Source organism: Pinus tabuliformis, chromosome 8 (assembly GCF_031772625.1).
Source record: "Pinus tabuliformis cultivar Carrire ecotype Pingquan chromosome 8, CPIR1, whole genome shotgun sequence".
NCBI lineage: Eukaryota > Viridiplantae > Streptophyta > Pinopsida > Pinales > Pinaceae > Pinus > Pinus tabuliformis.
The window spans coordinates 801491957-801506300 of record NC_142294.1 but is presented as its reverse complement, the minus strand read 5'-3'; the positions used below and the strand labels follow the sequence as shown (position 1 = coordinate 801506300).

The 14344-nt window shown below is 32.7% G+C and overlaps 1 protein-coding gene across 1 annotated transcript in view; it reads left to right on the top strand.

Annotated features, from left to right (window-relative positions):
• The first annotated feature begins 6740 nt into the window (after window positions 1–6740).
• Window positions 6741–14344, top strand: part of LOC149237998 (endochitinase 4-like) — a 62305-nt gene continuing 54701 nt past the window's right edge. Inside the window, exons 1-3 of the mRNA XM_089372885.1 lie at window positions 6741–7222; window positions 7361–7475; window positions 7576–8049. Of these exons, the coding sequence (XP_089229011.1) occupies window positions 6805–7222; window positions 7361–7475; window positions 7576–7870 (828 nt within the window). The 5' untranslated portion in view covers window positions 6741–6804 and the 3' untranslated portion in view covers window positions 7871–8049. Of the gene's footprint in view, window positions 7223–7360; window positions 7476–7575 lie in introns of the transcript that reaches the window.

Below are 14344 nucleotides of genomic sequence, written 5' to 3'. Positions count from 1 at the left end.
CCATTTGGTCCTTCCATTCATGATAGTTGTACAGTGTTAGGATCGATGATTTAGGAAACTCCATTTTGCTATCGATCTTCGATCTCCAAACTGTAATACCTGCAAAATAAAGTACCAGTGTACCTTTTATCTAGCAACCTGTGGGCTCTGATACCATGTAAATGTGTTAGAAAACCTGCACAGATGAATCTAGCTACTAAAGGTTGAACACACAGCTTTGCAGAGCAAAAACACTAAAGGAAAATTGGAAGAACAAAAGAATGATTCATTAGAAAATAGGTTACAATGCTCATGATATAGCATTACTAGGTGAAGATCCCAAGGTAATGCACCATTGTAGTGATCAATTAGAGGACTCGACACCTACAACAAGTTCCGGAGAGAACTAGCCAGTTGCGGAGCAAATCAGGGAGTAAATCATTTAGAAGGAATCTTGCATGTAGTCCCATGCTCTAACTAAGTGTCCGCATGTAGGTATGTAGTACCTCCAACAAGGCAGACATGGGAATCTATAAAGGTTGGCACAACACCTTCCTAGATCTATTCCCTTTTGAATTTCTAGAAGATTGAATACTAAAAGACAAACCCAGTCAAGATCACATCACTCACTTGATCAAATACAAAGGGTTGCATATTGATTATAAAATGCGTACCATGTATAAATATTGATTTTACAATTTAATTCAATTTATATTTTGATATGATTATACCAATTGTTTTTTAAGTGTACATTCCTTTTTATTTGTACAAAACTTGTAATCAACAAAAGAACAAACTAATCATTAATTGCATAATACGTATATTAATCATTTTCAAAGAGAGGTTTATTTGGTAGAAATTAGTTCAAAATGCCTCAAAACTGAGAATTATGATTTGCAATGTGGAGACTAATAAATTAACATTATGAGACAAATAAGGGAGCCTCTCTTAAACAAGGGATAATGGTCCTAGAAAATTCAAATAGATCATACAATCCATTTCCATGAAAAAATGAAGAATCATTGGAGGAAAAAAATTATATTCTTTTTAAATAGTGATAAAAGTGTTATTAATTGGTTGACGGAAAGTTAAAGTTTTGCTAATGACATTCTCCATTTTTCATCTCGGTATGTTCTTTATTTCTTTGACAAGATCTGAAAAATGGTGTCACCTAGCTTTCCCATGTGATGACATGCATTACAAGGGACAAATGGTTCGATGCCCAATTCTCCATTAAATATGACAAGATGTGAGTGTTGGTTAATTCTGATTTCGAGGAGATTCCAGCATGCCTTAGGTACAAATCTAGGGACAGATGGTTCTATTCCCAATTCTCCATTAAATATGACAAGATGTTGGTTAATTCTGATTTCGAGGAGATTCTAGCATGCCTTTGGTACAAATCTGTTTGTGAGATGGTGGGAATGTGTAGATAAATAAATATAGCATTTGAATATTTGGTTTTGCAACTGTGTAGAGGAGTTATTTTCATTGAATTTAAAGAGAGAACCATCAAAATGGAGGCAGTAAACTTAAGCTATAAGAAGATCCTGGATCATATGTTGTTTCATCTCTAGTATTCGCAAAATATATTAAATTGCATGTAAACAGGGTGTATTGTGGGATTGGTTACATCATGGATCATTCACCTGGCTCGAAGAAGAATGAATTTGCAAAAAAATTATACTATCTCATGGCATTTAGAGAATATATTCTAAATTTTCTTACTAGGTAGGAAGAGATGGGAACCTTTGGTGTACATGCTCAATTAGTCCTCATGAATTAGAAAATTGGTCTTTTGTAGACCAAGGTAGAAAGGTTGCAGTAAAAATTCAATTCCATAGCGCACCCCTTGGCTAATTTAGAAACTTCGTCATGGATTGGTGCAATTGTAATTGGACTTGCTATGAATGAGGGAGTGAATGTGATGGTGTCTCCATCTACAAGGGGAAAGGTGCATCAAAATGATGGTGAGGTGGCAGAGGAAGGCCTAGTTGTTGTTCCTCTACAAATGAGGTACTAGATGGTAGAGAATCTAGTCCCAATTCCAGTGTTATTGGATAGGCTTATGTATTGCAAGTATGTTGTCATATTAGGAGTATGTTGGTGAATATATAGGGTTTTTCATATTAATAGCTTGTATTATGTAATCTGACTAAGAGGAAAGAAAGTTTTTTTTTTTTGTTACTTTTGAACATAATAGATGAAGCACTTATTAAAGATGTAAATTGTTCTAACCTTGAAACGAAATAACTATTAATAGAAAAACCGCAACCATTTGTACTAACACAACAACAAATTCAATAATTTAGAATTGTTGAAGTTATTTTTATACTAAAAACAACAAGTTTAATTAATAATTTAAATTTACAATTTTGAACAAATTTTTGTAACCAATTACTGATTTTTTCAAGTTTAATCTTCTTCATTTAAGATATATAGTATTCCTATAAATGAATTAACACTAATCGTTGGAGTCAATGGAAGAGGGGACTAACCAAAAAGTTGATTAAACCATGAAATATGGCGATAAAGCACACAAGTTTGTGAATCTCGTTAGTCTATGTTCACATATCCTTCAATACTCTATCATCGAATTGGAATCTGGTTTCCAGGAAAAAGATATTTGTCTCATCATCGTCACAACCACAAATTGTTGTGAGAAGCAAGGCAATATGATAAAAAGCAGGGTGAATTTGGATTTCTCTTTACCCGTCATATGATTTTTATTTTTTTTCATGTTTTCGGTTTTTATGCTTCCCATCAAGAAATGTTATGTTTAAAACTTTTCCCTTCACGAGTGATGTTTTAATAATAAATTAACCTTTCACCAATAAAAACTTATTAAAAAATTACCCTTCAATAACATAGTTATGTTAAAAAAATTCACATATTTATCATTAAAAAAAAAAAAAGTGATTATATAACACAAATGACTTATTAAATCTTGAATATTGGTTTGAAATTGCATGGAACACTCACAATAAAATCTTCAAAACCGGAAATCAAATGTCCTTGACCTAGACATGCCATAGCATTTGTATATATGAGATATGACTAAAGAGATCTTAAGGAGATCTTATGGGACATATAAGATGACCAACATAATAAAATAAAACTATTGAATGTTATCAATAAGAACTCAAAAGTAGATTAATTAATATGATTTATGTTATGATTTACATAATTTAATATATATTATTGGATCTAAAAGATAAAGTATATATTTTACAGTGTATATTTTGGCATTGGATTATGGGATACACACTAATATTAACAAGATTGAATGCATAGTATGTGAACCTTTTAAAAATTAAAAGACTAAACTTATAATAAATGGATGCTCTATTACTAGAGGAATCACCAATTCCAAAAATTGGGTTTTCAATAAAAAACAAAAATGCAAAAAAAAAAATATTATTTTCTTCCACGGTTTTCATACCTGCATCACTGGTCACTGAAGACCGGATCTTTAGTGAAAATCCAAAATAATAAAATCTTATTAAGGTTTGACAATTGCCTCCTGTAATGCAATGTTGCTTCAAAGGTCTCCAAATATATCATAGGCTTATAATCTGATAGATTGGTCGACAAATTAAAAACTACATTGAATCAACTTTTGACATTTTATCATAATATTAGGGTCCCACCCTAACCCCCTTATTTATGTAATAGGATCGAGTCATAGTTATAGTTAAGTAAAGAGTCAATAAAGCCCATATTATTAACTGTAAGTGGTTAACCCGCATTTAATGAAGGGACCACAGTTAGTTGCAAATGGGCCATGGTATTAGATAGATGGTATTAATAAGAACCATGGTATTTCCCCATGGTATTGCATGTATGAATCTTATATAAAGCATAGAGACTCCCCTCGAGGAGCATCGTGTCTTATTTTGTATTGAGCTCAGCTCTATTGGAGGTTGCCCCCTCAAAGAGGCAAGTGAACATTGCTTTTTGAATAATAATACTTGCTATTATTTCTCATTGTTCTATGTTCTGCGTGTATTCCTTCGCATATTTGGTATTCTGGTACCATCTTGCAGGTTAAGAGCATAACACAGAATTATGAAAACTTATTTTTTATACATTCCTTCAACATCAAGTTTTTAAGCTTTTTAAAAAACATTAATAATATGCTTTTAAGGTTTCTAAAAGTATCACAGTAGGTCACATTGGCAGAGTAACACGAAACATTATTAAATTTTTACTTTTTGACTATGGAATCTCCTCGATAAATTCTAATATTCTTGCTTCGTAATCCACTCTCCTGTATTTGAACAGGTTCTTTTCAAATCTGCAAGTTCGAAGGCTATTTGACTTGTTTTGAAGGGATTTCACTAATTCAATTGCCTTCAACTGAAATTGGCGGAGATATTCATGTGTGATAAGGTGCAAAACAGTGAAAAGATGGGTTTATATGTTGCTAGCTGACCTGTTTCATCTTGTTAATGTTTGCATCTAAATATGCGCTTTTAAATTTCCTCCATGTTAGATGTGCAATCTGGGAAGGTGTTCATGCCGACTTTCACATTGATAATAGTTACTTTTTGTTGTTCAAAAATTATTTGGCACCAAGCACATGATCTATACGCGAACACTGTTGATCTCAATTAGGAAGCAGTGGTTAAGTAACAAGGTGGTTCTCAATTTTAGAGTTGATGTGCTAAATATACTTGTAGAAGGAATGAATGTTTGCTCATTGAATTATACTAAGTATGTTCCTTGTCATGATTTAAAGTATATCAACACTCTCAAAATTTTGAATTATTCTTGAAGAGTGAATTTCGAAAGAAATTTGTCCTCTCCACTTGAGGAACGACCTTTCCATTTAATACCTCCTTCCAAATAATACAAGATCCCAATAAAATGGCCAATCAGTAAAGGTTATGTGTGGCGAAGCAATATGAACCACACACATCTAGCAGAAAGCCAAAGGTGGAAAAATTGGGTGCATAAGCAAGGTAAACTATGGTAGTTCCTAGGTGGTGGTATTCATTTCAAGCATGGAGCTTTAAAGTACATCCAGAGGTTGGGAAACATGATAACTAATGGGACACGGGGATTTACGATCCGCAGGAGTAGTGCAAGTTCTTGATGTTGGCTATGGTTTTGCAAGATTTTTAGCTTATCTATTTCCACTGGTATACAGAGAATGTCATTTTCTCCAAAGCATAGGCATGAGAATCATATTCAATTTGCTCTTGAACGAGGAATTGGTGCCATCATTACAGTTCTTGGTACAACACAACTAGCTTACCTAAGCAATTCATTTGAAATGGTCCATTGTTCACGTTATCCTGTCGATTGGCATGAAAATGATGGTATTCTCTTGAAAGAAGTGGATCACTTTTTGAGAGCTAGTGGTTACTTTGTTTATTCTGCACCTTCTACTTACGGGAAGGATAAAGATTATCCCCATCAATGGGAAAAGTTGATGTCTAAAAAATTTCAATGCATGGGAATCTTATTGCTCGTCAAGTTCAAATAGCGATTTGGTTCAAGCGAGGAGATAAGGCATGCCAACTAGAGAAGAAAAATACAAAAGCTTGGTTTTATGTGATGAGGCACATGATCCAGAACAATCATGGAAGAATTCCTCCATTGTCGGAGTGTTTATCAATCTTCCCTAAATGACATGAAAAAATAAAGATCACTATTGAAAATTTTAGTGCAGACACAACATTTTAGAAAAAGCAAGTCAATGAATATTGGACACTTAAATATGATATTAGAAATGTAATGGATATGATCTCTTTCTATGGCGGATTTACTAATGGTTTAAACACAAAACCAAGGCGATGAATATAATTCCTCCCAGATAAAGAAATACTTTACCTCCTATTGATGACATAGGTTTGATTGAATCTTTTCATGATTGGTGTAATCAATTTCCTACTTATCCATGTACATATAATTTAGTTCATGCATTCTAATTGTTTTCCTATTACAAGAGGATGTTAGAGATTTCCAAATATAAAACATTATACTGGAAGTGGATGCATTCTTTGGCCACTGAGATTTTTCATCATCCAAAATGGATCAACCATGATCTCAAAAGTGGCGGATATTGCACCTAAATTTCTGGGGATGCAAAAATATATAATTTGGAAGGTGTTTGAAACCGAGAAGAGCAAGTGCGAATTTGCCAAAAGGGGTTGGAACCTATCCTTCAGCAAAGTATTAATGCCAGCGCAGATAGGATTTGTCCGCAAGATAGCACATCATAAATCAAGGTTACATTAAAAAAAAAAAAAAAATAATAATAATAATAATAATAATAATAATTAAATTCCAACGCAAATTCCAACACTGATGGAACTCCCCGCACCCAATAGATACGAGTGCAATTGACTTCTCCAATGGAGATTGAGCACACTCAATTTTACCTACGCCTATTGAAGGTTGAAATCTACAATCCTCAGGTCTTCCTCAATTTTACCGACGCCTATTGAATGTTGAAATCTACAATTCTCACTTCAGAGGACCATTATCTCTTAGGACAGATTCGATTCATCACGGATAAGGAGAAAATACCCAACGCCAAGGCAGACTCGAGGCGTTCAACACTCCCGAACTAAGCGCGTCCCGCCGCCCATGAAGTCATAAAATCAAACTCTATGTGGCTACTATTATTGCAATTGTTTCATAAAATCAAATTCTAGATGAGCTGCCAGTATTGACCCAACTACCTTAATAAGTGTTGGGGGAGAAGGAGATTGCACTGGGATTTCTCTATAAAGAGAAAGAATTCGATTCAGTAGATCCATAAAGAGATTAAACATTTGAGATTGAGTGTGGGATTCTGACAGAAAATTATTAGCGATGGGGAGTGGTTGTGGTACTTCGGTAATGGCTCTGGTTCTAATGCTGCTCCTGGTGGGCGTCAGTGTTAATGCTCAGAATTGTGGCTGTGCCAGTGGTCTGTGTTGCAGCAAGTATGGATACTGCGGGACGACCTCCGATTACTGCGGCAATGGCTGCCAGAGCGGCCCCTGTACCACCTCAGGTGGAGGATCCCCTAATACCGGAGGTGGAAACGTGGGCACCATAATTTCCCAGAGTTTCTTCGATGGCCTCGCTGGCGGAGCTGCCAGCTCCTGCGAGGGCAAAGGATTCTACACTTACGACGCTTTCGTCGCAGCTGCCAATGCATATTCTGGATTTGGCACCACCGGTTCCAGCGACGACCAGAAGAGAGAGCTCGCTGCCTTCTTCGCTAATGTGATGCACGAAAGTGGAGGTATATAATCTATCTACTCAACAACCATAATAATATCAACCTCATAATCTATGCCTATATCCACAATTTGATTTCAAATGTTTCATTGATGATGAATGTTAATATATCAATTAATTAATTCTTCCGTCATCATGTTAGGGCTGTGCTACATCAACGAGATAAATCCTCCAATCATCTACTGTGATTCTTCGAACACGTGGCCGTGTGCGAGCGGGAAGAGCTACCATGGGCGCGGCCCAGTCCAGTTAACCTGGTACGTAACTCATCATGTAACTAATACCGTCTCCTCCTCTATCTGTAATGGTAACAGAGGCTAAGACCCACTGTTGGATTTTGTTACTGGATGGATGCAGGAATTACAATTATGGACCAGCGGGGCAGGACATAGGTTTCGACGGGCTGAACAACCCAGAGAAGGTGGGGCAAGACGCCACCATCTCCTTCAAGACGGCGGTGTGGTTCTGGATGAAGAATAGCAAGTGCCATTCAGCCATAACCTCCGGGCAGGGCTTCGGTGCGACAATCAAAGCCATCAATATCATGGAATGCAATGGTGGGAACACTGCTGCAGTGAATAGCAGAGTTAGTTACTACAATACAATATGTGGCAAATTGGGTGTCGATACCGGAGGCAATGTCTCGTGCTAAATCATTTTTCTCTTCATGGCTGCCAAATATATATCAATAAGATGCCAGAGATGTCCATGGCTATCCACTAAATAAAAATTGCACTGCATCTCTCGTGCCGTGCATATAGATTCTTTAACACTATCAACTTCAAGACTTAGTTGAAGTGAAGGGTTACAAATATATCATTGGTTTTCCTAGATTTGCATCTTATATGACCATTTTCCTTGCAATTTTCTAAAACTCGGATGGCAATCCGTGTTTCTTCGTCCTAATTTGCTTTATTGTTTCGATCAGTAAAGTTTGCTTTCCGCATTGGTCAATCTGTTAATGGTAATTTCGCTAAACAGACAACCTTTTCCTGAAGTACACTTCAAAACCACAGACTTTTACCAATTTATTTGTGAGAATGCAATGATGCAATCAGATGCATAATTTATCATATTCCAGCATTGAATATAGATGCCAGCAGCCCTACAACAAGGGAATTTCTGGAAGTTTAAGCATTGGCCTAATTTATAATAATGAATAAAATAATGAAATAGAAAGCACCAATCATAAGAAATAGAAATGGAAGAAATGTTAAGAATGGCTTAATATGCAACCATTTAAAATGTCTATTGAAGGTTAGGGTTTCTGTATCAATTGCATTTACGTTATGAACGAAACTACACAATAACGCAATCTAGTTACCGCTAACTAAATTGTATTGATTCAATTTCTTAAAGGTACAATCTAATACGAGTTATTGCTAACTAAATTGTATTAATTTAATTTCTTGAAGGTACATGATTAAAGTTATATGATTAAATAGATCCAAAACCTATAAGAATAGATAGGCTAATCTTATGTCACACATACAGGGCTAACACTTCCTAAATTAGAACCGTAATATTACTAATATTTTTTAAATTTAGATGGTAGGTAAATTGCTTGAAATTGTATGTTGATTAAATGTAATTAAATTTAGATGGTAGGTAAATTGCTTGAAATTGTATGTTGATTAAATGTAATTGGAAATAATTATCCCTAACAGACCACTTTAATTATGATCACTAACTTTTAGCTAAACTTTCGACACTTAAATTTTCTGTCTAAAACTCAAATACATTTTTTGTTAATGGCTTTCTCACATACATACACTTAAATTTTCTGTCTAAAACTCAAATACATTTTTTGTTAATGGCTTTCTCACATACATTTCTTGTCAATAGCGTTTTCCCTGTCTCCATCAAGATTAGATGGTACCAAATCCCAAATAAGCATTGCCAATTGCAATGAAAGAATTGCAGTGTAAAATCTCTTGCCCTAGCAGAAGCCGCCAGCTCCCCATAAAGTCATGTTAAAGGAACTGTGCAAAGTTATGGTCGTTAGGCTTCGAGCTCAGCTACTTCGAGATCCTCCGGTTGAGTTGTAACAAGGGTCTCTCTTGCAGCTATGGCTGCAGTAGCCATACCTGCTCCAACCTAGATTGCGGGTCACAATTCGAACAGTACAATTGCAGTCCTCCATTGTCAATAATTCCTCTAGCACTTACTCTCAATATTTAGTTTCTTGATACGAGTAACTGAACGGGATGTTTGCTGTATTTATACAGAATCCACATCCTTCCTTGTTCACGTTTCATATAAGCAACACAATCCATCCACAGCCTAAACTTTTATTTTAATAATTACACTGCTACATGTTAACATGCGACGGGACCGCTTCAATGTGGAGCGTCAACCACCCATTTTTAATTCCACTGGTTCCATCCATCCCTCGGACAACAGCAATTTATTTATTTAAGTGTGTAAAAAGGGTATAATTTTGTTTGGAAAATAGTGGAGATTTTGGTTAGATTTTGATTAAAATTCAGTAAAGTTTTTGAGAAATTTAAATTATAGTTATTAAGTTTCAAAATTTGTGAGTATTTATAAGTTTTTGAGATTTTGATGATATTAAATTAAATTCTAAACTAAAAACAATTAAAATACTTTTATTATTAAATTAAAAAAGAAAAACCAGATTCCAATTAAAAAGAGTAGAAACTATCATTTATTTATTTATGTATTTTTGGATCTTATAGTTGTTATGCTCACAAATAGAGATGAAATTTTATGAGGAAATTCTCAATATACAATTAAAAATTTTATTTCTTTGTTAATATTTTTTGGAAACTTTTTCGTGGGTTTTCTGGTCTAATTTCTCTAAAATCTGGCAGGAATTTATTGAAATTATGAGTTTGATGGGTGTTGAAATTACAGGCTTGATAAGTAACCCCTGCATAATCGAAATGCCCTAAAAACTTTTGACATACTGAATCCATATATACAATGAAAAGGTTCATCATCAGTGTGGTTCATCATCAGTACCAAATGAAAAGGCATTGCCAATGCAAAAGGTTAAATAAAAAACAATGTAAAGCTTAAATAAAAAACAATGTAGAGACATGTTTAGAGACATGTTTACAACTAGCGGCTATATTTGAACAATAATGTTTAAATTATAATATTAATTTATTAATATATTAAAAACAAATATTATTAAGTAACACTATATTAAATGGTTATTTTTTTAAAAAATATTTAAATAATGATATTATTTCATTAATTTATTAAAAGACTAGTTTTTGAAGAATAATATTTAAATTAATTTATTAAAACCAAATATCACTAGTTCTTGAAAAATAATATTTAAATACTGATTTTAGTTTATTAATTTATTAAAATATTAATATGTAATGGATGTTAGTTTTTGAAAAATAATATTTAAATTAATTTATTAAAACCAAATATTATTAGTTTTTGGAAAATAATATTTAAACTGTGATATTATTTTATTAATTTATTAAAAACAAATATTAATAGGTAACCGTTATATTAAACAGTTAGTTTTTGAGAAATATTTAAAATAAATGAATAAATAATCAAAGTCAAACTTTAAAGAAGGGGAGTCAAAAATTATAAAAACAAGTGAAGACCCAAATCAAGACAAGATCATTTGATAAATAAAATAAGTAATGGAAATATAATAACTTGGAGGAAGTGTATTCTTACAAGTACCTAGGAATTGATATTCATCACAAGCTCAACTGGAACCATAGCATTGAGAAAAGGATTAATGGGGGGTGGAAAGCTTACTTTGGTCTTGAAAATAATTGTAAAATAGCAAACCTTGTAATGTGGGATAAAAAGAAGTTCTTCTTTGAAACTTTAGTCACTCTTGTTATCTTATATGGCTGTGAGGTTTGGGGTTGCAGCATTTCCAGAGAATCATGGAGAAAGATTGAGCAAATCCAGAAGCGTTTTATAACTTATAACCTGAAAATTAAAAGTAATACACCCTATCCTATTCTCCTTATAGAAGCAGGTCTTTCCCCTATTGAGAGCGTAGCTATGCTTAGGTTTCTGTTGTACAAGCACAAAATCAGTAACATAGACGATCATATACTTCCTAAGCTAGCTTTAAATTCTAGCCAAAACCACCTAAGGCTCAATCGAGGGTGGCATAAAGACACAAGGGCCTGGTTTAACTATTGGGAGATCAACGAAAATGATGCATTGCAAAACATAAATAACATTAAAGATATTGTTACTTCTAAGTTCAAAGAAAAAATGTGGTGTGAGAAAGACTTAGCGGCTAAAAGAAAATTAAGTTATTATAAGAAAGTCATCAACCCCACCCTAGAAGATCAAAAGTATCTCTCTATTTTAACTAGCTCAAAGAAGAAAACTAATATAGCAAAGATTAGAACGAATTCTCATGAGCTCCATAGTGAAACAAGTCGTTGGGCAGTTCCTAAAACGCCATGGACGGAAAGGATTTGCCATATATGTGAGAATAGGAACATCGAGGATGAAAACCACTTCCTCTTAGAATGCCCTGCGTATAACCACATTAGATCTCAGTTTCACAATCTTTGTTACAATACTGACCTTCCTAGCCTTTTACAATGTCAAAATTATAGTGAGCTCGGGAGGCTTCTCTCCAAGCTTTTTGAGCATAGGAATAAAATCTTAAATCAAAATAGATAATTTGTTTCTTTAGGTCCGATAGACCATTATTTGGTCTCAGTGGACGTTAATCATCATCATCGTCATCAATAAAATAAATTAAAAATAATTAATGGAAAAATAAAAGTTTAGGCTGTAGATGGATTGAGTTGCTTATATGTGATGTGAACAAGGAAAGATGTGGATTATGTATAAATACAGCAAACTGGTATCAAGAAACTAAATATTGAGAGTAAGTGCTAGAGGAATTATTGATGTGGATTCTGTATAAATACAACAAACATCGTGTTCAATTACTGTTATCAAGAAACTAAATATTGAGAGTAAGTGCTAGAGGAATTATTGACGATGGGGGATTGGGAGTAAGTGCTAGAGGAATTATTGACGATGGGGGATTGGGAGTAAGTGCTAGAGGAATTATTGACGATGGGGGACTGGTCATGATGTTGTAATTGACAATGGAGGAGTGTAATTGTTTATTTTTCATTAGAGTTTATTTTATTGAACATTCGTATTTTATCATCATATTCGTTCTTAACTCCTTTTAGTATTTGTTATTTGTTTAATGGGTCTCAGCCCCATATTTTATTGTTGACCCCATTTTATTTATTGATTATGTTTTCTTTGGATATATATATATATATATATATATATATATATATATATGTATATGTGTGTGTGTTTTTTTGTTTTTATTTATTTATATTTATTTATTTATTTTTACTTGTGTATATTTTTGTTTTATTTTATTTATTTTTCCGTTAATTATTTTTAATTAATTTAATTCAATTTCTATTAGTTATTTTATTTATCAAATGATCTTGTCTCGATTAGGGTCTTCACTCATATTTATAATTTTTGACTCCCCTCCTTTAAAGTTTGACTTTGATTATTTATTTATTTTAAATATTATTTCTCAAAAGCTAGTTGTTTAATATAGTGGTTACCTATTAATATTTGTTTTTAATAAACTAATATCACAGTTTAAATATTATTTTTCAAAAACTAGCTGTTTAATATAGCAGTTACATATTAATATTTTAATAAACTAATATCAGTGTTGAATATTTTTTTCAAGAACTAGTAATATTTGGTTTTAATAAATTAATTTAAATACTATTTTTCAAAAACTAGTCGTTTAATATAGCCATTACCAATTAATATTTTTAATAAATTAATGAAATAATATCATTATTTAAATATTATTTTTCAAAAACTAGCCATTTAATATAGCTGTTACCTATTAATATTTTTAATAAATTAATGAAATAATATCATTATTTAAATATTTTTTTCAAAAACTAGCTGTTTAATATAGCTGTTACTTAATAATATTTGTTTTTAATATATTAATAAATTAATATTATAATTTAAACATTATTGTTCAAATATAGCCATTACTTGAAATTATGTCTCTACATTGTTCTCTCTTTGCCGTGCTCTACCTCTTCATCTAGGAATGTATAAACCAATGCTTCCATAGATTTGATTTGATCGTAATTTACAATTATGGAGATAGCTTTCGTACTAATATTTATTAGAGAAGAGATAGGAGCAATATCATACCACTTGTCTTTTAGTAGTTGGATCTCCCAGTTTTTGGAGTCCTAATGATGAACCACACTTATTGGTTCGAAATGTGTCAGCCAAAAAATTCTCTCATGTGATTTCTACCGAAAGACTTTGTTTAATTAATTATGGATCACAGAAGTTTGAATACAGAAATATTCAATTATTCAAATGATTTTATTGAACTAAAATAGATTTATATATATATATATATATATATATATATATATATATATATATATATATATGAAGATGTAATTTATTAATATAAACAAGTGTTTTAAGGTAGTTTAGTTTTTCTCACTTAAAGTAGCTAATAGTAGTCAAGAGTTAAATGGAATCCTAGAGTCTTGCTTTATCGAGAACTATTAAATTGAAATGTGAAGTGGATAAATTAATTGCTTATTCATGCACTAACAATGGGTAGGAACCATTAATAAGTCTACACATTTACAATTTCACTCCTACATAAGTGCTAAAGAAAACCTAAATAATGGTGGGAAGTAACTCCTTATAAGTATATTTATTTACTTCTTATTCATATTCATTCATTTTTTATGCAAGACTTTGCTTAAATTATGGTGGGAAGTAATTGATGGTAAATATGTTATTTACCTGAGTATGAGCCATGTTCACGTATTTATATAGCACAATACAAGGGGTTAAGGTTTTTTGGTAGTTGTAATGTCCTCCTCCCACATTTACCTGAGTGTGAGCCATGTTCAGGTATTTACATAGCACAACGCAAGGGGTTAAGGTTTTTTAGTAGCTGTAACATATTCTTCCCACATTTACCCAAGCTAATCGATCCACTTGGGTAAACATGTGACGAAGAGTTACTATGATATGATTCAACCTCCTAGAACACTTTTAGGAAGTGGAATCAGAAAACCAAACACTTTATTGACTTCCCTAACAGATGCTACAAGAC